The 25,677-nt window shown below is 59.0% G+C and overlaps 10 protein-coding genes across 10 annotated transcripts; 5 read left to right on the forward strand and 5 right to left on the reverse strand.

Annotated features, from left to right (window-relative positions):
• Positions 1-1,765: 1,765 nt before the first annotated feature.
• Positions 1,766-4,344, reverse strand: BKCO1_470001 (uncharacterized protein; the record flags this gene model as incomplete). Its single annotated transcript, XM_020276358.1, has 2 exons — positions 1,766-3,645; positions 3,702-4,344. The coding sequence occupies 2 exons, from the start codon at positions 4,342-4,344 to the stop codon at positions 1,766-1,768; spliced, it is 2,523 nt and encodes an 840-aa protein (XP_020127783.1).
• Positions 4,345-5,336: 992 nt separating this feature from the next.
• BKCO1_470002 (polycomb protein vefs-box) lies at positions 5,337-7,742 on the forward strand (the record flags this gene model as incomplete). Its single annotated transcript, XM_020276369.1, has 1 exon — positions 5,337-7,742. The coding sequence occupies one exon, from the start codon at positions 5,337-5,339 to the stop codon at positions 7,740-7,742; it is 2,406 nt and encodes an 801-aa protein (XP_020127785.1).
• A 1,539-nt stretch (positions 7,743-9,281) lies between these two features.
• Positions 9,282-9,999, forward strand: BKCO1_470003 (uncharacterized protein; the record flags this gene model as incomplete). Its single annotated transcript, XM_020276380.1, has 3 exons — positions 9,282-9,610; positions 9,673-9,824; positions 9,884-9,999. 3 exons carry the CDS (start codon positions 9,282-9,284, stop codon positions 9,997-9,999), a joined length of 597 nt encoding a protein of 198 aa, XP_020127784.1.
• Positions 10,000-11,065: 1,066 nt separating this feature from the next.
• Positions 11,066-11,989, reverse strand: BKCO1_470004 (btb poz-like protein; the record flags this gene model as incomplete). Its single annotated transcript, XM_020276391.1, has 1 exon — positions 11,066-11,989. The coding sequence occupies one exon, from the start codon at positions 11,987-11,989 to the stop codon at positions 11,066-11,068; it is 924 nt and encodes a 307-aa protein (XP_020127787.1).
• Positions 11,990-13,748: 1,759 nt separating this feature from the next.
• Positions 13,749-16,382, reverse strand: BKCO1_470005 (protein rna12; the record flags this gene model as incomplete). Its single annotated transcript, XM_020276402.1, has 2 exons — positions 13,749-16,084; positions 16,193-16,382. The coding sequence occupies 2 exons, from the start codon at positions 16,380-16,382 to the stop codon at positions 13,749-13,751; spliced, it is 2,526 nt and encodes an 841-aa protein (XP_020127786.1).
• Positions 16,383-16,771: 389 nt separating this feature from the next.
• On the forward strand, positions 16,772-17,471 carry BKCO1_470006 (snare complex subunit; the record flags this gene model as incomplete). Its single annotated transcript, XM_020276413.1, has 3 exons — positions 16,772-16,782; positions 16,844-17,171; positions 17,265-17,471. The coding sequence occupies 3 exons, from the start codon at positions 16,772-16,774 to the stop codon at positions 17,469-17,471; spliced, it is 546 nt and encodes a 181-aa protein (XP_020127789.1).
• Positions 17,472-17,786: 315 nt separating this feature from the next.
• On the reverse strand, positions 17,787-19,068 carry BKCO1_470007 (replicase polyprotein 1a; the record flags this gene model as incomplete). The annotated part of the gene is made up of 2 exons (XM_020276424.1): positions 17,787-18,974; positions 19,036-19,068. 2 exons carry the CDS (start codon positions 19,066-19,068, stop codon positions 17,787-17,789), a joined length of 1,221 nt encoding a protein of 406 aa, XP_020127788.1.
• A 779-nt stretch (positions 19,069-19,847) lies between these two features.
• BKCO1_470008 (uncharacterized protein) lies at positions 19,848-21,068 on the forward strand (the record flags this gene model as incomplete). Its single annotated transcript, XM_020276435.1, has 1 exon — positions 19,848-21,068. One exon carries the CDS (start codon positions 19,848-19,850, stop codon positions 21,066-21,068), a length of 1,221 nt encoding a protein of 406 aa, XP_020127782.1.
• Positions 21,069-21,667: 599 nt separating this feature from the next.
• On the reverse strand, positions 21,668-23,712 carry BKCO1_470009 (rna binding protein ligatin tma64; the record flags this gene model as incomplete). The annotated part of the gene is made up of 3 exons (XM_020276445.1): positions 21,668-22,746; positions 22,799-23,639; positions 23,692-23,712. The coding sequence occupies 3 exons, from the start codon at positions 23,710-23,712 to the stop codon at positions 21,668-21,670; spliced, it is 1,941 nt and encodes a 646-aa protein (XP_020127781.1).
• Positions 23,713-24,069: 357 nt separating this feature from the next.
• On the forward strand, positions 24,070-25,574 carry BKCO1_4700010 (cyclase protein; the record flags this gene model as incomplete). The annotated part of the gene is made up of 8 exons (XM_020276359.1): positions 24,070-24,255; positions 24,321-24,403; positions 24,460-24,604; positions 24,654-24,689; positions 24,739-24,915; positions 24,975-25,272; positions 25,338-25,478; positions 25,534-25,574. 8 exons carry the CDS (start codon positions 24,070-24,072, stop codon positions 25,572-25,574), a joined length of 1,107 nt encoding a protein of 368 aa, XP_020127738.1.
• Positions 25,575-25,677: the final 103 nt, after the last annotated feature.

The following is a 25,677-nucleotide window of genomic DNA, read 5'->3' on the forward strand; positions in this document are numbered from 1 at the left end:
CCCAGGGAGTGTGTCGGTGGAAGGGGACAAGTTGCTGACATGGAAGCGTCCACCAGGCAAGTGAAACGACGCACACATTCAGCGGCCCGACCGCGCCGTTGACCTCGCTCGCCGTGTCTCCCAAAACGTCGACGCTCTACGCCGGATGCTGGGACAAGAACATCTGGGCGTGGCCGCTTCCCCCTTCCTCTTCGCCCTCCTCCACAACAACAACAAAGTCGGCCGCGATCAGGGGCACTCCGCGCTTCAGCAACGGCCACACCGACTTCGTCAAGTGCCTGCTCGCCTTCTCGCTCGGCGGCCGGGACCTGCTGGTGTCGGGCGGCGCGGACGCGTGCATCGTCGTGTGGGACGCCGAGAGCGGGCGGCAGCTGTACAAGCTCAAGGGCCACGCGCGCGGCGTGCTCGCCCTCGCCGTCGACCCGGCCAGCCACTCCACCCGCCTCGCCCGCCTGGCCCCCGCCGTCACCGTGCTCTCCGCCGGCAGCGACCGCGAGATCCGCGCCTGGCGCATCCGCCCCGACACCGGGTACCAGATCCCCGTGGGCAGCGTGGGGAAAGAGGGTGTGGAGGAGGAGGGAGGAGAAGAAGGGAGCGGACCGGCGACGACGGCGTCGACCGGCGATCCCGTCGTCACGCCGCTCGTCATGCACGACACGTCCGTCGACGCGCTCGCCTTCGACGCCGCCGACGACCTGTGGACCGCGTCGGCCGACCGCAGCGCCAAGTGCCTCGCCCGAGGCGGCGACGGTCGCAACGGCCCCGGCCCCGGCCCCTTCGCCCACGCCGACACCAGCCTGCCCCACCCGGACTTCGTCCGCGACGTCGTCGTCGACGACGAGGCGGGCTGGGTCGCCACCGCCTGCCGCGACGAGCACGTCCGCGTGTGGGAAAAGGGCTCCGCCGAGTGCGCGCACGTCTTCGAGGGCCACTACGAGGAGGTCACCGGCCTGTGCCTGCTCCCCCGCCAGAAGCTGCTGGTCAGCGTCAGCATCGACGGCACCGTCCGCCGGTGGAGCCTGAAGCGCGCCGACGTCAAGAAGGCGCGCGAGGACGCGGAGAGGGCGAGGCGGGGCGGGGCGGACGAAGATGCGGTGGGGGAGGGGAAGAAGGAGGGCTTGTTGACTGAGGAGGAGGAGAGGGAGTTGGCGGAGTTGATGGATGAGGACGATTAGAGATCGGAGAAGAAGAAAGAAAAATGGGAAAGAAATGGACGATGGGGCGTGATGGGATGTTAGCATGCAGAGCATAGAGAGGGAGACTCCTAATAGTATGAAACAGGGAACTACTACAAAACAGTAGTATATTGATTAAACTGGGTTACATCTATGCTCAGACAAAACAACACTCGTACAACATCGAAAAGCTCATCAGCTAGCATTGTTGCAAGCTCGATGAGCAAATGTAACGGCTTGGTAAATAGAGTTTGGAGCCATCATTTCTCCATCCGCCTTTCCATTCTAGTTCGTATCCCTTATGGGGAGGCGGACGTCCGTAGATTCGCCCATGCAACCGGCCGAAAGCCTCCAATCGTAGTCGGACAGTGTTCCGGCATGGATCTCTAGAGCAATGAAGAAGCACAAGGCTGAGGGAGCAAGGCAAAAGCAAAATAAACCAGAATAATAAAACAAGGCTCAAGAGATCCTGAGCACGAACTGGAGATGTAGAGGAACGAATGGCCTCGCACAACACCGAATCGAGTTGAAAGGACAACGACTGTTGAGTAGCAAGTGCTTGAGTTCGCCTCACGCGCGCCCACCTCTTTTTACCACGCATACCCATCGTTAGCGACGAAGTTGTCCTCGCCATTCCAGTCCTCGTCGCCGCTGACTTCCGAGTCGAGGAAGTCGTTCTCGTTGAACTGCTCTTCACGGGGGCGGAGGTTGTCGATGCGGATATCGACCACTTCACACATGCCCTGGATGAATTTCTCTGGGCTGCGCTTCCAGTCTTTGGAGCTAGCGGCGGCGGTGCCGCCGCCGTCGTCCGACGTTGGGTGCTGGTCCCCTTCTTCTTCCAGAGATGAATGTTCCGCTTCGGAAGGAGACAAGGAGGGGCTTGTCGACGTGCCGTCGGCACCGGAATTGGTGGCGACCGCTCTGCGTGGGCGAAGGCGACGGGCAGCGGGCGCGGACGAGTCGTCAGGATTCTCGTCCCCGCTATGGGCGTCCTCTCCGGTAGGCTGGAGCGGCGCCTTGTCTCTGGCGCGCGGAGTGACGGCAACGTGTCGCAGTCGTCTGACGACTTTCGTTGGTGAATTATCAGGGGTTGGCAGCGTTGACTCCTTCAGCATACGCCAACGCTTACCGGACATGAAGTGTGGGTTAGGTGGGGACGACTTTCGGAGGAAGACGCGTTGGAGCCGGCCGATCCACTTGTCACGGAAGGTAGCGCGGTCGCGCCAGCCAATGTTGAGGATTGCCTTCAGTACAAGTCTGCGGAGATCAGGGAGCTCTTCTGCAGAGTCTAAGAGCGAAGAGAAGAAATTTTCTGCAGCTTCAGAGGTCCATTGTCTAAGCTGGTTTAATTCGATGATCTGGAGTGTCGCAGGCCAGCTTGGTATCTCATCGTCTTTCAGAAGGTCGATATACTTTGGTTCAGAGTCTCTGAAGGTGTCGTGAGAGTCAAAGTAGTTCAAGTCCATTTTCAGAACCTCAAGTCTTGGGCATGTTCGCTTCAGATCCGGGAGAAAGGAGATGTCGAGAGCCTGGTTGTGGTTGAGAATCAAGCTCTCCAACTGAGTTCCGTGAGAAACCAGAAAGTTGCGAAGAACTTCAGACGTCACATGGTGGCAGTTGATGACGGCGAGATGCTGCAAATTCTCTTTTAGAAGAGGAAGGAAATCCCCGTCAAGCACCTGGCAGGACTCGAAACTCAGACTTTTGAGTTCCGGTAAGAGCGCCAAATTATCCGCGAGAACTTGTTTACTGGAGCGTCCCCGATTGTCAGTGCCGTCGTTTGTCACCACAGCAAAGGATTCTGGCCCGAAATTGAACAGGGAAAGGTGCTCCAGCCGCTGAAAAGCTTCTAGCTGGTGGACTCCGCCCATCCAGAAGAGATCATGATCTCTGGAGCGAAAGTTCGAGTTCCAGTTCCAAGATTTCAATCGGATCTTGCTGGCTGCAAGGGATGTGAAGAGGGCTTGGCTATAATGCCAGCGTCCAGGCCTATTCAGAGTTCGGAATGGTGGGCGGTCCTGCGGGTGGACAATCGATAGCTCAGTCAGTTGGGGGACGAATGGTACTAGGTCACCAATCTCGAACTGCCTTCCGGCCCAGGTGTATGCAAGAGTGCTGGGTGCATCAAACTCCAGGCGGCGGATCTTGACATTATAGTTGATACAGTGAGTCGCAGTCGTGTCCGAGAGCAGATCAAGGAGCCTATGAGGCTTGTCGATGGTAAGCAGAGGGGGGGATCGGTAGAGTGCCGTCAGTGCCGGCTCCAGAAATGTTTTGCAGACTCGTGCAGTACTCGCCAGCCAGGCGATGTTGGGCGTTGGGATGAAATCGTCGTCATGCAGAGGGTCACTTGCGAACATGAAGACCTCTAACAAAACCTCATACGGTAGATTTGCCCAGTCTGGTATGACCCCATCGCTCTCTAGAACGGCTGTCTCCGTGGTCAAAGTCGGCCGGGGGTCGGGAACTGTATGGAAAAGAGTAAAGTCAGCCAGAAAAGCAACTGGGCCGAGCGAGACCTACGCTTCTTAGACTGGGTATTCCTCCGTGGTTGTTTCGCCGCGGATGACCTCGTCACTCGCTTGGGCCCAAGGCGTCTAGGGTTGCGAACTCGTCCACCCCTGCGCTCTGAGATATCACCCGTGTCCTCACTGTTGGTCTCAGTGTACAAAGGCGCAAGCTCACGACGCAGGTGAGCGCCGCTCAGTGACCTCTGAATGCGGCGCCGTCCTGTACGCCTCGGTCTTGACGGCTCAGCGCCCTCCTCTCTCGAGTCCTCATTCTCATTTGTATCGCCGTCCGACTCCCCAGCGCTGGGCAGGTGGTATGACTTCTCCGGCAGACGGCGCAGTTTTGTTGGGACTTCAGGGCTTGCTGAGAGCAAGCCATGGCTACGACTGCGCACTGGAGGCGGGGTAGAAGCGTTGCGTGCAGGAGGATGGTCTTCCCGGATGGCGCGCCTGCCGCTGCGGCGATTTGTCTCCTGCGGCAGCGATTGGGGAGCGGCTGGGGCTCGTCGCATGCGCTTGCGCGCACTGCCAGTTACTTCTCCTTCGTCGTCGCTTGTAACGGTATCCTCGTCGTCCGAGGTGCTGGGTTCGCGGTAGGAAATGCGGCTTCTCTTGCGACCTGCGCGAACCGCCGTCGCACGGGTAGCGGCAGCCATGTTTGCTGTCGTCGCGCGAAAGCGATTGGCGCGCGACAGCGGCAGCCGGATGGCGGAGGAAGATGGCGAGCAGGCAGCACAATGCAGCAGGCGACAGAGATTGGAGAGGTTGGCGCGGCACGGGCGTGGGAAAAAGTGCGGGTTGAGGCGTGCAGGGAGGTACAGAGAGGAGGCAGCGATGACGATGAATGGCCGATCGCCGGGGCTGCCTTATCGATTGGCACCCGGGCCGCTGCTTCTCCGGACGCTTGGGTCCCCGGTTGCCTCAGGCACGAGCGCCGCAGTGCGACTGAATGCCGTGGCGCAGGCGCGTCCAGGGTGGCTGGCAAGCGAAGGCTTGCTCCTCCAGGTGAAGTGAGACCAGCACAGTTGACGCGCTCTCTTCCGCGCCCGCTTATTGCGCATCGGCCGGGTGCAGACGCTGCTTGCATGTCGGCTGCTGCGCGTTCCTGCCGCATCTGCGCTGGAGGCCATCCTCGACCTGCGCGCTTTGACCGAACGCCCACCCGTGTGCCCGTCGCGACTGCGTGTACGTGAGCCGCAAGCCGACGTTGGACACATCTCGTGGCGTTGCACCGACTCTCTCCTCTCCTCTGCTCCGCGCGCGTGGCGGCGCGAACGCGATCCCCCGAGGCCTCAACAACGCGAAGTCTGCGCGCACCTACCACTCTCGACCTCGACGCGGCACGTACGCACCTATCCGCAGCCGCGCCCACCCGTGGCATGCCCGTCGCTCCGAGGTGCGCGCCCGTCCAACCAGTCCAGCGGCACCTACAGCCCTCCGGTCTGTCTCAGCGCCGCCTCGGACCTGCGGCCAGGCGCTCCAGGTCGCTACCTCCCGCCTCAGTCGCGGCCTTTCCTTTGACTTCAGTCACGCGTCATGCGCTTTATCGCGTCATCAGCTTTGCGTTTTACGGCCCTTTTGCTTTTCTCTGCGGCCTGTTGAGCCCGTTGCCGTACCACCCTCCTGGCGACACCGTCAAGCCTGGAGCATGAACTCGTCGACTGAACTCAAGAAGTACGGCGGGAACAGCGCCCTATACCTGATGATCGACCGGTCGCGCCAACGAAGCTTCTTGCGGAGAAATATTAAGCAAGCGCTTGATCAGCACGGTCAGGACTTGCGCACCTCTCAATCAAGCGCCAACGACAGCATGTGTGGTGATGCATGCGAAAAGGCCTGGAGTTTGCCTGACAAAGCGACTATGGCGGCTTTGGCCGCAAAAAAGATCCCGGTGCTAAGGATGGAGGTCAAACAACTCTTTCCGACGGGAGCAAACAGCAACTTGGTTCAATCAAAAGTAAAGACAAAGACCTACGCTGCCCCATGTAGACTTATATCCAAAGTCTACCACATTACTACGAAGAAACGACCTGGCGCTGACAGAGTCTGGGACGACATCCACACGCATACTGCGCATGCCATGATTCAAGCATGGCGCACTGGTGACAACGAAGAGTTCATCTCCGTGAGCATGGACGAGCCGGTATTGGTCTCAGCAGAGCAGCTCAAGATCCAAATGCCTCTTACCTTCGGGGAAGCATACAGGATGATCATGGCGGATGAGTACCTCATGACTATCAGCATTGTGCTTGACGACCACACAGACATGAAGGAGGTCCTTTCAATCACGAACCCCCAGGAGAACCCGCTCCCAAGGACCGCCGGCAAGTTAAATGCCAAATTTGGCAACCTTCTCTATCGTGCAGACAGAGGGTACCGCTCTCCCTTGAATTTTACGACAGGTGGCAAATCCTACCCCCTAGGCTTCGATATGTCCGTGGATGCTGGCTGGGAGGTATCCAAGGAGATGCCCATACAGGCCTACAACCAAAGATTACGCTGCATCCGAGGAGAACAGCTGTTATCGCCCATCTCGGAACCATCGACTCACGCCCAAGCTACTCGACTAGCATACTGGTTCAACGATCAAGTGCGACCAAAAGCAATATCTGTGGAAGGATTTCTGTGTCTTTTCTGCTCTCGACGCGACTATCACTCGCTGGACAGATTATACCACCATTTCAAAACCGAGCACGACATGTTCTCTTTCAACTTGCAAAAGCTAGGAGCCGATGCGCGGGCATGCCTCCAGAGCGAATACAAGGTCGAAGTCGACATCTCGGACAAGTACAGTGATCCGCGAGCAAGCAACAACGTCGCCGATCCACGAGAGATCCGATGGGTCGCTCCTAAGAAGCCTTTTGACTTGGAAGCGTATCTAAAGGGCGATGAATCTTGGATAAAAGCCGGACTAGGATTGAAAAAGAAGGCCCATCTAGCTCCCAGGATTGCGCCAATTCCACAGGGAGCTGTCGAGCCAAAGAAGCCAGTCGAAGTTCCGGACATGCCCATAGTCGAGAAGAAGAGACACCGGGTTCCCAAGGCCCCCAAAGGCTTACGGTTCTATAGATCGGACTCGAAAAGATCTCTGGAGGAAGGGGAATACCTCAGCGAAAGCGATGACGAGATCTCGGAAGACTGGCTCAAGTTGCGGCGTAATCTAGCCACCAAGGATGCTGAGGTGGCCGTTCCTGCGAGAGTCTTCATGATGAAATGGGATGATTACATGCAGGACGAGCAACTCTGCGGGGATGCCCATCTGGGAGATGCTGTGGTGCGATTTGCCCGAAAGTACCGCTCTTGGCTGAAGACTCAGGAAAGGATGGGCGATGAATTCCTCAGAAAGAGCTCGGAACTGTATAGCGACAGGATCATATGCAGCGATGTCTTCAGAGCTTGCGTTGACCTCATTGACGGTGACGGCAGTATGATGGACGCTTTGGTAGTATCCGCGGAAACCAGAAAGCGGCAACCGACTCCGTCTGATCCTGACCATAAAGGATCCTCATCCCGGCAGGGTGATCATAGGATGAAGCGGAAATACATTCCTGGAGGACCAGGCGGAGGAGGGAAATGGCTTGACGTGTTGGACGACGACAAGAAGAGACGAAGCAAGAAGGCCAGGCCAACAATCAGTCGGGAAACGTCAATGCACTCGAACCAAGAGAGTGAATACACTCTGCCAACACCTCAAGATGCCGAAGCGGGCTTTGATTGGATAGAAGAGGCCAGACAGGACAACTCAACCAAGCCACCTCTGCCAGAGGAATCTCCACATCAGCCAACGGCCGCGGTCCAGAGCGGGTGCACATGTGGCAAAGTCGTCGACGACGACGTTGCATCTATTTCGTGCGCTAATCTGGTGAGTGCCATAACATGCGGCTTTAATTCAGCACGAGTAACTTTGGTCACAGGACTGCCATCGGAGAGAGTACCACCTGAAGTGTGTCGGACTCACACGCAGGAGACCGAACTGGTTCTGTGTCGAGTGCATGTCATGAAGGACAGACGTGATCAGGCTGTGGTGACTACGAGCTACTGCCGATCGGGTTAGTAGGGAGGGAGCTGAAAAGTTTGGATGCACCGGCAGCGATGGGACGAGATATGGTCCCAAAGTACATAAATAGACGGGCCCTTTTCCCCTGGGACCCGAGGGAAGCCGTCCTCTCTAGGCGACAAAGCCAATTCGCCAATGCGTCATAGCCTCGAAAGCCGTGCGTTTGGGCGGATGGCGAAAAGGCGTTAGGGTGCAACGTGGATGTCAGGAACAGGCCCTGGGTGCATATACCTGGTAGTTTTGATGGTGGATCTCTGAGCATTTTCATTTCTCTAGCGTGCCTACGGACCTACGGAAGGGACATCAAGTAGTGTACTCCGTACACAATAATTCATCATACCTAGTGCGAGCGGGCGCGGGTCTTCGGATTGTGGTCCTGGCAGGGTGGTGATTGGATGCAGGCTCAAGGTCAAGAAACAGCAAGCTTTTTTCTTCATCACTGCAAGGCTGAGAGCTGAGACGAGGACGGCGTGGTGGGCAAGCAGCAAGGTGGGCGGGCAGGGGGTGACGGGTGACGAGCGGCGTCGCAAGCGGAGGGTGCGGCGGCAACGGGTGGCTGTCAAGGCGTTGCTGGTTTTGCTCGGGCCCTGCATCCATCGGCCGGCAGCTGTCGGCGCCGGAGCAGCGATTGAAGCAGCTAGCGCGCCTGTCGATCCGCAGAGGCTGGGGCTTGGCGCGGCGAAAGAGGCACCAGGCACCTCGCCGAACACGAGGGCCAGACGAGAGCAGCCTGCCCAAGCGCGCCTCAACAGCACCTCACCGTATTGAACACGCCTCAGCGCCCGAGCACAGATGGGGCCGGCGGACGGACGCTCGCTTGCACGATAGGGAGGAGGTGTGCCGGCACGTCGATACGCTTGGGGCGGCGGCGGGCTGGTGGCAGAGCGGATGACGGCAGCGCTGGGCGAGGATGGGCGAGGTTGGCCACACTGTGCGACTTGCGCGAGTGTCGGTCGCCGCGGATGGTTCGACTGGCAGACCGGCGCGGGGCGAGCGCGCTGACCCAAAGCGGGCAGGGACCAGCAGGTACACGAGCTCTGGACGCCGCGCAGTCCGTGGCCGAACGCCCCGTGCCCGTTTGGTCAGTGTCACGACGTCGACGGCGCAGGCCCGCTGCGTACCACCATTGGGAGTGAGTGGTCTGGAGTGGCCGTGTGGCCATGAATCTGGCTGTTCGGGGCGCGCTCCGCCGCGGCAGCAGGTGCAGTCCTCTACGGACGGCAAGGACGGAAAGCTAACGAGCCTCAAGAGGAGTCCACTAGCTGCAGGCTGCACCATCCTGGCCTTTGGTCCGTCTCTCTCCACATTACTATTCCCCTCTCCACCGACGATCGCCCAGCAACAGCCGATCGGCCTCCACCAGCCACTTCGCCGCCGAGCTAGGAAACCGCGACCCTGCTGTGTCTGCCGTATATAATCCTTCCGCCTGCGCCATCCCTGACCGCACTTCCTCGTCACGTCACCCTCCACCTTGCAGACTCTACAGACCCTTCCCTCCGACCCTGTCCTCAACCACCTGCATCCGTCCTCGCCATCATGAAGTTCCAGTCCATCCTCTCCCTTGCGCTGCCCGCCACCGTCATGGGCCTTGCGCTGCCCATTGGCTTCTACAACCGCGACGAGTTCCTGACCAAGCGCGATGCCGCCGCTTCCTTCGAGCCCACTGGCGACGAGTACCTCCTGAAGACGCAGCTCGTCAGCAGCAACTCCTCCCTGGCCAAGTTCAACAACCTCTACCTTACCGCCTTCCACACCGGCGCTGGCACCAACGACGCCGTCTTCACCGCCGACAAGGACAGTGCCGCCACCGGCTTCCTCAACGAGACCGCCGACGGCTCATACCAGGAATTCGACTTTGGCACCGAGTATGTTGACCAACTGGAACGCAATTTCCGAACCATCCAATTGCTGACACCAAGCGACGTAGGTTCCCTTGGAGTCTGGAGATTGGCTACGAGCCTTACACTGCCTGGGCTCCTGTCACCATCAACGCCGGTCTTTCTGACCAAGGTGACGGTTTCTTCACCTTCACCCCGTCCGGCCTGGTCTGGAATGTGACCCAGTTCGACGGCTGGCTTGGTAAGTCCCTTCGCGCCGCACGCTCTTCTAGCTAAAACCTGACTGACCACTTGGAACAGTCTGCGACTGGTGGCACACCACCCCCCAGCTCTTCTGGAAGACCGGTGTCGCCTACTCCAACAGCTCGCTCCCCAGCAGCTGCGCCGACGTCTACCTTGTCAAGGAGTCGTTGTAGTTCAATCTTCGTTCCGAGTCGCAAAAGCTTAATGACCCGAACTTGTAACTTCTAATGAAAAGAAGGCCTTGGGCGGGCTACATGGGCGGTTCATGGCGTTTACTCCGGTAGTTTTCTGGCGCATTTACCTTTTTTTTCTTCCCTTTTTATTACCATGGTCTCGATAGGCCCCGGCGATGGGTACTCAGGCATGACTGTACGACCAACTGCATTCACCCTCACACGGCTGAGAACTGTAACGATAGCATAGACTACGACTACGACGTGACGACGTCACAAAAAGCCTCCTACGGGAGCTCTAATGAGCTAATCCTACGACATTCCTTATGATCGTCACATTTGAATTCCCAATGCAGACTCGTGTTTAATTGTGAAGTGCATGTAGTGAACCGCGCCAGGATCATGGCTGGTTTTTCTGTGGAGACACCCGCTCCTGCCGACGTAAAACAGTGGTAGCGAGCGGTTCATTCCACAGACCAGTTGCACGCATGGAAGATCATGAACACCTGACAGATGCAAGATCGAAGGCTGATCATCGACGGGTACGCGTCACACTTTAACCTTCAAACCAAGTCATGTAACCTGAGGGGACGGCGCAAGAGATGAAATACTCAAAATTTGGTATTATGTAGACTACGTAGGGCGGACAACTCGAGAAGCGGAGCAAGAGTCCAAGATTACATCATCCAAGGGGTAAAGCGTCTCGAAACAACAACAACATCCTCAGAAGAGTGGGAAAAATAAAGAATCAAACCCGACATGGAAAAAAGTGACCATTGGCCGCCACCAATAGGAAGAAAGGGTCAGGGGTAAGAAGCGTAAATGGTTGTTTTTCCCCGAGCGCCAACCGACCAAAAAAGAAAAATCCCATCCCAAAAAGCGATATTCGTAACATGGACCTAGGCCAGATGCATAATCATCATCGGTGACGTCATTAAGACAACTTTTTGCCAAGGAAGTTAAGTGTGGGCGTGAGAAGGAGGGGAAAAGAAGAAGGGGGAGGAGAAAAAAAAAACATGAAGCAAGTATGCTCGCTCGCTCTCTCGCTCTCTCTGTCTCTCTTTCTCTAGTCGAGGGCCTCGGTAGGCAAGCCGACGCCGTTGGGAAGGTTCTCGTCGAGCTCTTGCTTCACCTTCTCCGGCTCGCTGCCGGCGACGCTGTCGACCCTCTTCTTGCCCTGGTCCTTGGCGCCGTCGACCTTCTTGTCGGCATCGCCGGCGCCCAGACCGTTCTTGAGGAAGCCCTCAGCGAGCTTGTTGACGGCGTCGTCGTCGTTAGACTTGCCGTTTTGCTGCTCCTCCTTCTTCCTCTTGCCGTCGGCGACGTAGTCATCGGCCTTCTCCTCGACGGCGCGGCGCATGTCGGGCACGAGGGCGGGGTCGATGCGCCAGCTCTGGATGCTCTTGATGAGGTCGACGGCGAGCTGGCCGTTCTTGCGCAGCGCCTTGTCCCAGTGCGGCGGGATGCTCTCCGTCAGCGCCATCATGCGCGCCACGCTCGACACCATCAGCCGGCGCATCTCGCTGTCCTCGTCCGTGTTGGCGTACACGTACTGCACGCGCCGCAGGCCCGGGTACGTGTCCGTACGCGCGTACCACTCGCGGGTGGCGCGCAGGGCGTCGCGGACGAGGCCGGGGGCCTGCCACTTCTCGCCCATGAGGTAGAGGTCGATGAGGGTGGTGAGGTCTTTTTCCTCGGACGGCGGCTTGATGTAGGCGCTGTAGAGCCAGGAGACGAAGGCGGTGAAGGGCTCGTCTTCGTCGTCCGGGAGGCCGTAGGACTGGTGGTTGGAGGGCGAGTCTTTGGAGTAGAAGATGCGCTGGAAGAAGCGCGAGCGCGTGCAGAGGAGCTTCTCGTGGAGGATCCAGTGCGTGTTGTCGGGCCCGACGTAGAGGTCGACGAGCGAGTGCGAGAGCAGCTCGTGCAGCGGCTTGTCGGCGCGCGGCGACGAGGGGCGCGACGAGGTGGGAGACATGGGTTCGCCGGGCATCTTTGGTGAGGGGAGGAGTCCGCTGGGAGAGAGTGCGGTAGGTTATAGGTGGTGGTGGAGGAGGGGGCCGGGAGGGGTAGGGATAGCCTGTTGTTGAGGATGGGACGGGTTGAAATGCAAACGGACGAAGGCCTCGCAGAATGAAAAGAAGGTGTCAGGACTTCAGTGGCGCAGGCCGTTGGTTTAAAGGTGGCTAGCGAGCAAGGGGGCAGGCAGCTGGAGGGACAGATTTTTTGTGTCCTCATGCACTACTGGGGCAGTGGGAAATCTGGGCTGGGCCAAGTTGGGCCGGGGAGAGAATGACGACAGTGGTGCTGCAGGGCAACGAGCTCTGCCTTGTTTTGCCGGGATGTCATCTCGTCCCACGCGCAGAACATCCCGGAGCGCCCGCGCAGGCGGCATGCAAGCCACAGCGACCAGTGGGAGGCAGCCGGGCGGCCTGTTCGGGCGCCCTCGAGCTGCCATTGGCGACGGCCGGGGGCCCGGATGACCTCCATGGTCCCCCAGGAGGCTGATTCTGGCGCGCGGCAGCTGAAATGGGGATTCCCAGCGGATGGACCCGGCGGGATGGTGTTGATGAAGCTGCAACGGCGTCATGGGGAGCTGCCGTTACGCGTGCGGAGGCCAAAGCGCTTGCGTCATCGCTGCATCCGTGCCCCGATCCGCCCCCAGTCGAGCATGGGATCCCCATACTCCATCTGCTTGCGGTTGTCGTCGCGGAGCTTTCGAGTCTTTCTTCACTACCGACTACTACCTGCGGCACAGCGACTGTCACCCGGTGCCGTCGGCGAGAAGCTGTGGCCTTGAACGTGCACCACCAGCCACGCCACACCACCACCCTCTGATCCTCCGATCGTCGCCTTCCGGCACACGGCCCGCATTAGTCTGGGTGGTCTAGACCATGGTGGCTGGAGGCCTTTGATGCGCCTCAAGCAGCCGCCGATCTTCCTCCCCTCTGCCACAGGAGGCCTCAGCCATCTCTACGAAACGGCCAGTCAGGTTTCACAGCGTCTGCACGAGGGTTGCGCAACCACACCTTTCGTTATCTGGAATAAATTGGCATTTGCACGTTCCCACGCATCAATGCTTCACCCGGATCAAAGTAGTCGTTGTTCCTACCATCATACACGTGCCGTACGGGCACTTCGAATTAAATACATTCCGTAAGCCCAACCTCTCACCATCACCCCAGCCATGCCCCAGCAACCATACACCTCAGCCTCTCAAGCCCGTCACCAACCAATGAGTCGACCCCGCATCAGCATTCTTCGATGAGCCTCCAACGTCGAATCCACGGCCTCAATCCGCCTCGATCCTTTTTTCAATCCTGGGGAGAGACGGAGAGTCAATTGAAGCCGGTCTCGATCCAACTCAATCCCGACACAAGGACGGGAGAGTCAGGAGAGTCCGTCAACAAGTCTCAATCCATCTCGATCCATTCGTGGAGAAAAGAAGAGCCGGAGAGTTTCCGTGGAGAGTAAGAGGCTCAAGCCCATGAAAAATTTATGCGAGGAACTCCAATCGGTAAGTATGCAAGAGAGCTTTTTTTCCCTCGTAATCTTGTTGGCGAGTGACAGTTCCGCGTTCGTGAGGTTGACATTTCGTTTCGTTTCGCTCTCCCAACAGTGGAGGTCGGGGTAGTGTGGCCGGGTCATGAGAAAAAGTCGTATGAGTGTACAGTGATGCGGATGTGTCGTTCGTGTCGTGACGGGTTTCTTTCTCTCCCCACCGTCCTTGTTGTTTCTCAGGCATTGATTTCTCAGAAATCACGTTGCAGTATCTTCTTCAACTCTGCGCTCTCCATCTCGTACTTCTCCACTTTTGCTTGGCTGGTTTGCACTTTGGTCAACAGCCACTTAATTCTAGATCCAAGCTCCCATGGCTGCTTTGGGAGCGTTCCCAACAGCTTCAGCTCGGCCTCGTACTTGTCGATGCTCGCAGTCTCGACCTTGGTCTGCTCCGCCAGGATTGAAAGATCCAGCTTGGCCTTCAGAACGTGGTCTGCTGTGAGCATCTTGAAGGCGGACTGATAAACGGGTTTTCCGGGCTTGATGCTGTGCGGCCGTCCGTTGCTCGAAACAATGGTGATGAGCTCGGCCTGTTCCAGAGCCTGGAGGACGCGTTCGCCGCCCGATTTGAAAGTGTCTGCTAGCAGGATGCCGTTGTAGCGCAGCGTCTCCTGCGCAGCAAGCTGCTTGATCAAAAGCCAGGCTTGCTCGGGCGTCCATTTCCGTTCACCGCTGTCTTGACCGACGAGGAACATCTTGAGGATCTCGGACGCAGACTGCTCGATGATTTGCTGAACCGCATTTCTCGGGCTCTCGCCAGTCTTGATCCGTCTCGCCAGGAATTCCAAATCGGTGAGACGACCACCAAGAGCACCGATGCAGTCATCCAGCTCGGCAATGTCTTTACGGCGTTGAGACGGCGTCAACTTCTCCCATTCCTCGTCCTTGTCTTTCTTGAAGTGGTGGCCCCTGGCCTCATCATCGTCTGCATCGAGATGTTTGATGACAAAGCGCTTCGCAACTTCAGGCGAGCAATCACTGAGCGAGATAAGCCTGAACACACGGTCCGGGAGGGCCTTGCTCAACGACTTTGAGAACGACACATCGTGGGTCAAGAAGATCACGTGAGCGACATTGGCGGTCGTCAGACCAGCAGCCCAATCTGCAATCTTGTCGTAAACGAGAGTGTCATCCTGGCTCTTGTGAAGGTAGTTGTCCACGACGACGACGGGTCGTTTCTCCGGGTGCACCTCGAGCCAGTCATCATCGCTGAGGGTTGCATCCTTGTCGCTGTTTTCGCGATGATGTAGCGCAATCTGCTTCAAAGCTGTCGCCGTGTTGTTGAGAATTTTACTGAGCTGGCCGTCGAGCGTTTCTGAGAAACCAGTCTTGACGCCAGCTGCGCCCTGCGCCGCGAGATCGATCATGCCACTGACGCTGTTCATCCAAGAGAACACAGGCCGATATCCAACCTCGGCAGCCGCGGCGTTGATGGTCGAGCTGTCACTGCGGGCCTCCTGGATTGGCTTGCAATCGATGATTAGTTTGTGCTTCCTGCCCTTGAGCGCCTGATCCAAGACGAGTTCTTTCTTTCCAGATCCGCGTGGGCCTTGCACTATGATGAAAGTGTCGGTAGATTCCATCAACCACGTCTGCAGCTGTTCAATGTTGGGCTTTCGATCGTCCCAAATGGCTTCCATGCCCGCGTCCTCTTCATGTTTGCGACGGAACGACAGGATGTCTGTAGCCTGGGATCTGAACCAGTTGTAGATTTTGTTGTCCTCGAAGCTGAAGGACCGATTCACGTGAGCTTTGATGAAGAATGTTCGAATGGGATCAAAGACGGTGACGGTGATGGTACCGAGGATGGCAATCACCGCAGGAATAACGATTCTCGGATGCCCGAGAATCCAGTCACGGAACCAGTGGCCCTTGCCCTTGGCCTCGTACGTGAGACGTAGTAACGTCCCGGCCTTCCCACCCCCTTCAGCTTCGGGGATCTTGACGCCATGCAGACAGTTCTTGGCCATAATGGCACGACGGGCTAGCGTGAAATCCAGGTATGCAAATTTGGGAACAATCTTCGAGTCCGGCGGTTGGATGACGATGTCCTTGAGTTTTCCGTAGGGTCTGAAGATGCTGTAGAGCTGCTCTGGGGACAGCTCGGCAGGTTCGGTGCCGACCTCTGCGGGCAGAAACTCGACCATCAAGCGTTGACTGGGCAGGCGATACAGGTCCTCGACCCACGGGCGACCGCGAACAAGCCTTGCGCGCATGCGCTGGAAGGGATTCCACCATGGCTTGATCTGAGTTTTCTTCAGGTGGTCCCGAATCTCAGTCTCGATGCTCGTCGGGTTGACGGACGGGTCATGTCTAATCTTCACGAAAGCACCACCCTCCTTGAGGCGGGGCAGCACCTCTTCGACGGTGATCTTGGCTTTGCTCAGGATCGGAGAGTTCTTCAAAACCATAACAGGGTCAGCAGCGGCGACGGTTGGGCTCTTCAGGCGCTTCATCAACTCGGGGAACTGCTTCTCGGTGGAGAAGGGAAACCGGAGCAGCCATTGCAGCTTGAGGGGAAACACATCTGGACGGCGTTAGCCTTTGGAGCTCACCACGTCTGGAACGAGAAGTCCAACGCTCCAACCGCGCTGCAGGACTGGGCGCTAGTGGCCGGTAGATAAAGGCGACTTACGGTCAAAGAAGAGGACGGCCTGGTTCAGGTCTTGATTGATGTGGCCGGACTTGTTCTCGCCGGCCTCGAGAGTGGATTTGACGCGTGCCTTGGGCGTGTAGGAGATGCATCGCTGCGGGACTGCAGCAACGCAGCCGAAGCTCGACGGCTGCAGCCTGAGACCCAGGCCTAGCCTCGAAACGCTGCTCATGAAGTTCTGCTAAATCGAGCTCACTGCGGCAGCGCACACATATTTATCGCCCGGAGAGCAGCACAGAGGGGTTGTTGGTGTCGGTGCGTTCGTAAAGGACCTTGCGCGCAGAGAGTCTCACGGTGCAACGCGCGGTGGTGGGCCCGCGGTGGAGACATTGAGTTGGCAGGACGGACCAGCCACAAGCGTTCCCGTTCGGCCGCCATTCACGTCACACGCCATCACGTGTTCTGCTGATCCCACAGCCGTCGACAGCCGCCGCGACTGGCCGCTGCGCTCGCGGTCGCTGGCGCCCGCCGCACAAACTTTCCCCAGACAGATCGTTGCCGCTTCAACATCCAGCTTCCACCCTTCGACTCCTTTCACCGGCTCCACCACCCCTCTCCACAATGTCTTCAAGGTGCGTCTGTCCGCCCAACACCCCTGACGCTCTCTGCTGACCCTTTCTGTAAATCCCGCAGGTTTAGCTCGAATCTCCACCAGCGCGACGCCCGTTCCCAGCTTTTCTCTCCCTACGACCAGCGCAAGGCCTCGCCGTCGCCGCACTCGCGCCCCGCGAGCAGGTCGCCCGCTGGCGCCGGCTACGGCTTCCCGGCTGCCAGTAGCGCAGGCCCCGCCTTTTCGGCCTATCCGGGCGGCTCGAACTCGAACCCCCCGAGTCAGAGCAGCTATCGGAGCGCAACGCCCAATACGCGCGGCCAGTACAGCGATGCCGTGCTGAGCGAGCTGGAGAGCCAGAACGATGAGGAGCTGAGCGGCATGAGCGCCAAGGTTCGGATGCTGAAAGACGTAAGTCGCTACGTCCTGGGGGGCAACAGACAGCATGTGTGGACGTGGGTTCATGTGGTGGTAGCTGGCCGCTAACGCCTGGGCTCAACGCAGATCACAACAGCCATCGGCGACGAAATCCGCGATTCGACCGCGCTCGCCGAGAAGATGAACGACTCGTTCGATAACACCCGGGTGCGCCTCCGTGGTACGATGAACCGCATGCTCCGCATGGCCGAGCGCACTGGCGTTGGCTGGAAGGTCTGGGTGGCCTTCTTCGCCGCTGTCATCCTCCTATTTTGGTATGTCTGGCTGTTCTAAAACGCATAGGGACGATGGTTGGATGGTCTAGGGTGGTTGGACATCGCTGTGGATACTCTTGTTGATGTGCATGGCTTACGGGACGCATATGGCTATGGTCTGTATGGTGGTGGCCACCTTCTACAAAAGCATGGCGTTGGGGAACGTATTCTATTATGAAAAGAACTTTCAGAGCATGCAGGACAGGCGCAGCTCATCTAATCTTATTTAATCTAGAATAGTCTTTGTAATAGGTAGCACACACTCATGCCTTCGTAAACATGCGCCCCAACGCCTCGCTGAAAGTGCAGACCGTGATGCTTCAGGCACAATGGACTACCGAGGGCCCCTCCGCCAATTCGGCCGCGGCGGAGGCTGCATCCAGGAGGGTGAGCCCCGTCCAAGCCCACGGCCCGCGTTCGGACTGCTTTCGAGGAACGATGACTCGTCTCCCAATAGAGAGCTCGGACCATCGCTGTGGAAGCTAGCCCGCAGTGCTCGGCGGTTTATATTGAAGGCGGGCACACCCGTGGCCTGGCGCGCTCCTCCCGCACCACTGCGGATTAAACCAGCATTCTCGAAGCCGGCCGGCACACCAACCCCCCGTCTGCTCGATCTTAATCGAGTGCTACGAGTGCTACGAGTGCTTGCGTTGAAGCTGCTGTTGTGCAAGTCCTCCTCAGTTATGTCTTCGATCTCCGTATCCGTATGCTCATATTCGCCAGCTTCCGGAACATCGTCGTCCAGGTCACGTTCGTCCTGAAGGTCTCCGGCCATTTCTGCCTCTTCCCGTGCAACCCATCGCTGCGCGTTTTCCACGTCCTCGTTGTGCTCCTCTCCGAGTAGGCTGGCGTCTCCATACATGCTTTCCTCGTTGAAGGTAACATCTTGCGTCACATCACCGGTCACTTCTTCTTCAGTCACTGCCTCCTCTTCATCGTCTTCGTCTTCGATGTTCTCATCGTCATCATCCTCTTCGTCGTCATCGTCATCTTCGTCATCCTCTTCCTCGCTACCCAGACTGCCCTCCGGAATGTCGGCGTCCAAGTCTGGCACGTCAGCATCCAGATCGGCGTCGCCCTCGTCGTCGCCGCCTTCGCCGCCTTCTCCTCTCTCGTCAGCCAACCCCCTTTCGATCATTTCCCTCCGCCTTGCTTCCTCCTCTTCCTGCTCCTGCGCGTTGGCCAGCTCCATCATGGCGGCCTCTCGCCTCGCCAGCATTTCCTGCTCCTCGCGTTCGGCCGCCTCGTCCATGGCAGCCTGGTATGTTTTGGCGATGCCCGGCGGGCGGATCCAGCCGGCACCGAAGCGGCGCACGTTCAGCTTGCGCTGCTCGATGATGTTCTCATCGTGCAGCAGGGCGGCCAGCGCAGAGGAGCGCGGGCCCTGGTTGTTTCGACGATGCAGTTGGTGTTGCGCGGCGCCGTTGAGGCCATCAGGCGGCTGGTTCGGAGTCGAGGCATTGGTCGGCGAGGGGGGATTAGGTCGCAGATGAGGCGATGCGTAGTGCCATATCGAGTGGTCCTATGCGTGAAGTCCTGTTAGCGCTGGCGGCGTGAGAGAGTGCGACGGGGGCGCGTCGTACGTCGTGCGGGACAATTAGAGGGAGCGACAGCATCTCTTGGGCGGCGCGCAGCTGCAGGCGCGTGACAGGAGCTCGGACGGGGGGTTGTGTGCGAATGGAGGTCTGTCGGCGGGCGTGTGCTGACAGGTGCGGCGAAGACAGAGTTCTCCGACGCTGCAGCCGCGTGACGCAGGGCCGCACGGGCGTCAATGAAGCTTGGGCGGCGTCCTTAAAGTCGCCTTCTCGCGGCAGATCAGCGCACGGGGGTGTGGGCGCATTCCAGAAGGCGGGCGTGATTGGGCAGGATGTCGGTACAATTTCCCGACATCCGCTGCCGTCCTCGTTGCAGCAAGGTGCGCGCCTGCCCAGGCGCACCAGGGCGGACCGTGCTGGCTGCACGACCGCAAAACGCAAGGGACAACGGCGCCCTTCTCCACATCACCAGCAAATTCGTACAAGCGCCGATGCCTGCATCCCTCGCCGCGCGCCGGCGCCAACCCCCGCAGGGCCCAGCTCCCTCTTCCGCGCACTAAAACGCGTCTAATATACACGTATCCGTTCCGCGCGCGCATTCCAGCCAAAGCCCTGCAGCGCCAGCTCAATCTTTGGCAGCCACTGGTATAACTAGCAGCCCATGCTCCTAGCCCGTTGGGACATGGAGCCCACCCCTGAATTCTCGAGAACACCGGCAGCCCAGAGCACAAGCACGCCAACATCCCGGGCGTGCATCCTGCATATCATAATCTTGAACGAGTAGCCACAAGACCCTCACCGGGCGCCCACCGCCTTCTCCAGTGAAGTGCTCACATAATCTCCACAATTAAACCATTCAAATGCCACCGCGTCCCCGCTCCACTTCTTCTCCTCCCACCGCTGCTGCCACCCTTCTGCTCATAGCCTCTGCGCTCCTCGTCCAACTTGATCTCATCCACGCCCTGCCCGCCCCGCGCCTCTCACCAACCACACTAACAACACCAACACCAACCCCAACCCCAACACCACCCTTCCCACCCACCTACGCCGACCATGTCCTCCTCCACCACCACGACCAAGGCCGCCGCCGCCCAAAACAAGTCGCCCTTCCGTTCGGGCATCCTGGTCCCGCTGGCCCTTCTCGGCTTCTTCCTGACGCTGCTGATGTCGCCGCTGCTGCTGGCCATGCACGAGCAGCCGGTGCAGCCCAAGGCCCAGCCCGAGGTCCAGCCCGTCGCGTAAAAGACGCGACGCCGCCGCCGCGCCGGACGCGCCCCGTCACGCTGCCCGTCGTGCCTGCCGCCGCCGCCGCCGCCTCCGTCGCCTCCGTCGCCTCCGCCACCATCACGTCCGTTGTTGAAGAAATCACCAGAAAGGAAAGGGAAGGAGGAGAAGAAGAAAAGGAACAAGGGAGGGGGGATGGTGCAGAATTGTCGTCGCCGTCGCCATTGTTGCTGCTGTTGCCGCCGCCGCCGACGCTGCTGATGCTGCCGATGCCCCAAGAGACACTGTTGCTGGATTCCGCTGCCGCTACCGCCGCCGCCACGCCCTCGGTCGATTCAATCGCCCCCGGCGACGCATACAACGGACGCGAAAAGACGCAAAGAGCATCGCAATCGCCGCCACACGAGGGCTACCCATTCCAGCAATTCCTGGAGCTCGGCACCGACAGCGGCGCCGCCGCCAGCAATGGCGGTCACGGCGGCCCGAAGAGGCAAGAGATGCACAGGGGCTCCGGCGACAGCGCCGACGCAGTTGTTACCGCCGGCGCGAGCAGTGGAGCTTTGTCGGCATCGGTCATGGGCCCGGCGCGCGGTGGTGGGGCGCCGTTACCGCCTCCGCCTCCGCCGCCGCCGCCTCCGCCTCCGCCAGGGGCGGTGTCGGCGGAAGGGGGGAAAGTCAACGACGGCACCGAAGCGGCCCCCGATGACCGACAACGACAAGATAATGGAAGGAGGAACAACAACAACAACAAAAACAAACACAACGACGGACTCAATGACGGTGACGGGAGTGATGGCGGTGGTGGTGGCGGCGGAGGTAGCAGCGGTCTGAATCGGCTGTGGAAGGATGAGATGTGAAAATTTTCCGCAGCCTGTTCTTTCGTACGGGTGCGTGGCGAGGGGAGGTAGTAGTCTTGGTTGACGACGGGGAGAGCGTGTTGTTTACGCTGATCACGGTTGTCACGAATCTTTTCTGCATCTTTTATGCATGTATTATCTTCCACATCTTCTGTTTCGGGGGCAAGAAGGAAGGAGGAAAGAGGTCCGACATTGGGGTCTCCGTATCCTGAGGGACGGTTTCTTTCTTTTCTGGTGGGGTTGGTTATGGTGGTGGTTTCGAGCTGTTCTTTTTTTTGTGCTTCGACGCACGTACCCTCTTCCCCCTCACGTCGTTTTTGTCACGAACGGCGGGCCACGAGTATCTTGCATTGTAATGTTGTTAGTTTTGAAGGAAAAAGCAAGCAAAGATGGCGGCAGTAGTCGCCAAAGGTCTGCAGACACTTGATCGTCCCCCATGTTCTATTTTGAAAAGTGAGATGTGTTCAACCAGCTACATCGTCTAAAGCACGACGATTTCATGACTGGTCATGCATTCATGCTTGCTTGTCATCTCATTTTATCTATTTCATCGATGCCATGAAATTTAGCCGAAATTATTTCTACTACCTACCTTACCATCATTTCTTCTTCTTCGTCTTATCCACAATCTCCACCCACGCCTTCGGCACTCCCCGCTTCTCCAGCGCCTTCAGCACCGCGTCCTTCTGCGGCCCCTGCACCATGACCTCCATGACGGGGTTCTTGGGCGAGCTGCCGACCTTCTGCTCGACGCTCGTGCTGCTCGCGCATGCCTTGCGCAGCTCGTCGGCCAGCGCCTGGGGGTTGATAAAGTACGGCTCGACGCCGCTCGTCTTGGTCACCGTCTTGTTGCCACTGCGCGTCTCCAGCGTGATGTTGACCTTGGGCGCAGCCCCAGCCTTCGGCTTCGCACCCGACGCGGCGACGGCCTCGTCGTTGCGCGTGATGGCGTAAAAAGGCGCGCACGACGCGAGCACGCGGTCGACGAGGGCGTCGCGCGGCGCCGCGCCCTTGGCCAGGACCTCCTTGTCGGAGCGCGCGGAGCCGTCGAAGACGGCGTTGGCCAGGACCGGGTTGAGCGTGACCATGCGCTTGTTGGTGGGCGCGACGAGCTTCTCCGCCTCGATGTACGCCGTGACGACGGGCCGCAGCTCGGCGGCCGTGAAGAGGCCCCGCGCGTCCGCGCCGGCGGCCGCGAAGAGCGGCGCCAGCTTCTCCTTCGGCCGGAAGAGCTCCACCTTCTTGAGCTTCTGCCCGATCGACGCGTCCTCGCCGCTGGGGCCGGCCGTCGCCGTGGCCGTGGTGCCCCGGCCGGCGCTGCTGCCGCCCGCCGTGTCCTTCTTGGGGAGGCGGTAGGGCTTGAAGTCCTTGAAGGTTTGGTCGCTGAAGTCGATGTCGAGGATGACGACCTCGTTCCCGTCTCGATCTTTGGATTTGATCAGTCGTGCCTTGTCCAGGGACTTGATGAATTTCTTGATGTTTTTGAAGGATGTCTTCTTTATTTGGAGAGAGGCTGTTTGCTTAGGTGTGAAGGCAGGGAGGAATGGTTGGACGAGGGTAGCCATGACGGAGGATTGAGAAAGCGGGAAGGAAAGGCCGTAGTTCGACTCGTTCCTGTTGGTCTCCATGTGGTGGTGGACTCCGTAGATGAATGCCTTCTTGAACGCCTCGTCGATCTCTGAGCAGCATTAGTTTCTGTTCTGCCAGCCACTGGTAGAGGGCTGGGCTACCTTTGGTGGTCAACTCCTGGTCCTCCGCATACTCGAACTTCTCTTCCTTGGAAACAACCTCACCATCGGCACCTTCGGCTGGTACCTCGGGATCCAGCTGCACGCCACCATCTTCAACGTCCTTCAGATCGGTGCCTTCCAGTTGGTCTGCCACCACCTCGACCTCGGCATTCTCGCCGTACCACCCCTCCAAATGCTCCGGCGGTGCTCCGCCTTCTTTCCCGGATGTGCTGCTCCACGCCCATATCTCGTCGCCCGCCCAATGTACCGACCTCACGGCATGACCCCTAAGACCCTGCACCTGCTGCAGCGCGCTGACGTCGATCTCGCACACGCCCACGGCGACGGGCACGGTTGGATTCTCCAGGCTCGCGACGGCCACGACGGCGCCCTTCTTCGCGTTCTGGGGGAAGGGCGGGCCGTTCTGCAGGCCAGGCGTCATCAGGTCGGCGCCGCCCTGGATCTTCTCGACGACGAAGCCGGGCGTGTGCAGCAGCGGCACGATGCCCGGGTTGCGCCAGAGGGTGTAGACGGTCGGATGCATCTTCTCGTCCAGCCGGATCCACAGCACGCGGTTGTCCTGGGTGCCGGCCGGGGCGCCGACGTAGACGGTGCCCGAGACTTTCCTCAGGTCGGGCCCGGCGGTGGTGGTGAAGCGGGCCGACAGCGAGCCGTCGGGTAGCAGGGCGTTGCGCAGGTTTGTCAGGCCGGCGGTGGCGGCGGCCTTGTCGGCGGGGTCGACATCTGCGGGCGGCGGCGGCACTTGGAGGCCCAGGTCCGCGATGATCTGGTCGGCGAGCTTGCGGCGCTCCGAGTTTTTGATGGGCGCGAGCGGCTTGATCTGGGCGGATTTAGCTGGAAGCAGCGGGGGCACGGCCTGGGCATTGGCGCACGTTCGGCTTCTTCTTGAACATGGTGGGCGGAGGCGGGTGTGTTTTCGGCTTCGGCGGAGGCTTTGGTTGTTGCACTGTGGTGATAGCCAGGCGCCAGTGAGGGGCACGGACGGACCTAGAGAAGCGCGATGACGTCTGGCGTCTCCCCCGCATCTCTCTCCCGGCATGCCGCAACACTTACGTCCAACATTGACTTACCTCGGACATTGCTTTCCTGTGTAGCTCCACCCGCTTGGTCTTTCCCGCGGCTCCTACTCCACATGCGGGGAGCCTGCCCAATGGAGAATCGAGCGCGCCTCGCGAGGACGCCATATTAATAACGATGGGTCGCAGCGCTTCTCCGCACTTCTCCAGACTCTCCGAAACACGTCTTCCATCATGGCGAACCAGCAGAGCTCGGCCGGACAGCGACTGACCCAGATCAAGGACTTCCTCACCATGAACAAAACCGCCACTACCATTCCCTTCGACCCGAACTCGACCAGGTTTCCCACGAGAAACGAGCTGCCAACGATCGAGGGCGCCCCCAAGGATGCTGCGTGGGTGTGGGGAGAGAATGACTTTGTTAGTCCGCCCGATGGGGCTACCCGGGCTTTTCCGCTTTTACCCTGCTAACTCGCCGTCGACAGATTGGTCGGCTGAATCTCCTTACGCCAGCCCGCGTGGCCGCTGCTTCGAGGGAAATCCAGACCGGCGAGATCGTTCCGGTGAAGTGAGGGTTTAATTCCGGGCGCGGCCAAGTACACACGAGCTGACCTCGGAAACCAGCCTGCCTCTGGATGTTCCCGAAGTCCCAGCCTTCCATCGCCAGCAGTTCAAGCATGAGATCAAGACCCTCACCGAGAACGTCGCCTACGACGATGTCTACTCACTGAACACCCAATCCGGAACACAATGGGATGGCTTCCGCCACGTATGTCGCTAGTATATTTCTTCCCCGTCCATCTACTTACCGCGTGCAGTTCTCCTGGCTGGAGACAGGCACCTTCTACAACAACGTAAGCTGCCACTCCATCTTTTTCGGGTACATGAACTCACCATCAGCAGACCAAAGGTACCGACATCGTCACTCCCAGTGGCACCAGCGCGAGCCACAAGTGCAGCATCCACCATTGGGCCGAACACGGCATCGCCGGCCGCGGCGTCCTCCTCGACTACCGAGGCTACGCAACGAAGAAGGGCATCGCGTACGACCCGTACGACCACTATCCAATCAGCTTCGAGGTCTTTTACCACCCGGCGCCCCCCCTCCACTGCCTCTCACAACTGACCGAGAACCGCAGGAACTCTACCAATGCGGCAAAGACCAAGGGATCGACATCCGCCCTGCGGCCCAGGGCGGGGACATCAAGATCGGCGATATGCTCTTCATCCGCAGCGGCTGGACCGAGGCCTACAACGCAAAGTCCCCCGACGAGCGCAACGCTCTCGCCGTGCGTCCCCACGAGTTCGGCATCAACGACGGCCAGCGGTGGGCGGGGCTGAGCCAGGAGGAGAGGATGATCGACTGGCTGCACGATTGCTACTTTGCCACCGCTGGCGGAGACGCTCCCGCATTCGAGGCCTGGCCGTCGCACGAAGGTCGGGCTTTTTCCCTCCCCGGTTCGTGGTTGCAGGGCAAAAAAAGCTGACTGGCAGATTCACAGCGCACTACCTTCACGAGTACCTTCTGGCCTTGTGGGGCATGCCGATCGCAGAGATGCTGGACTTGGAGAAGCTGGCACAGAAGTGCAGAGAGCACAACAAATGGTTCTTCTTCTTCTCCAGCGCTCCGGCCAACTGCCGTGGTAAGTCATTCACCCTCGCAGACCCGATTGTCTTGTCCTTCTAATGAGACGCTAGGGGGTGTGAGCAGCCATGTAAACGGACAGGCGATCCTTTGATTTGAAAGGTGCTTGGTGCCTTTTCGGACCGTGTTGCGACAAATTTGGCCATGCATATGATTAATGTGGTTCTTATTCCCATGAGTGAGGTCATGTAACTGTT

This window comes from Diplodia corticola (assembly GCF_001883845.1).
Source record: "Diplodia corticola strain CBS 112549 chromosome Unknown scaffold47, whole genome shotgun sequence".
NCBI classification, from domain to species: Eukaryota; Fungi; Ascomycota; class Dothideomycetes; order Botryosphaeriales; family Botryosphaeriaceae; genus Diplodia; species Diplodia corticola.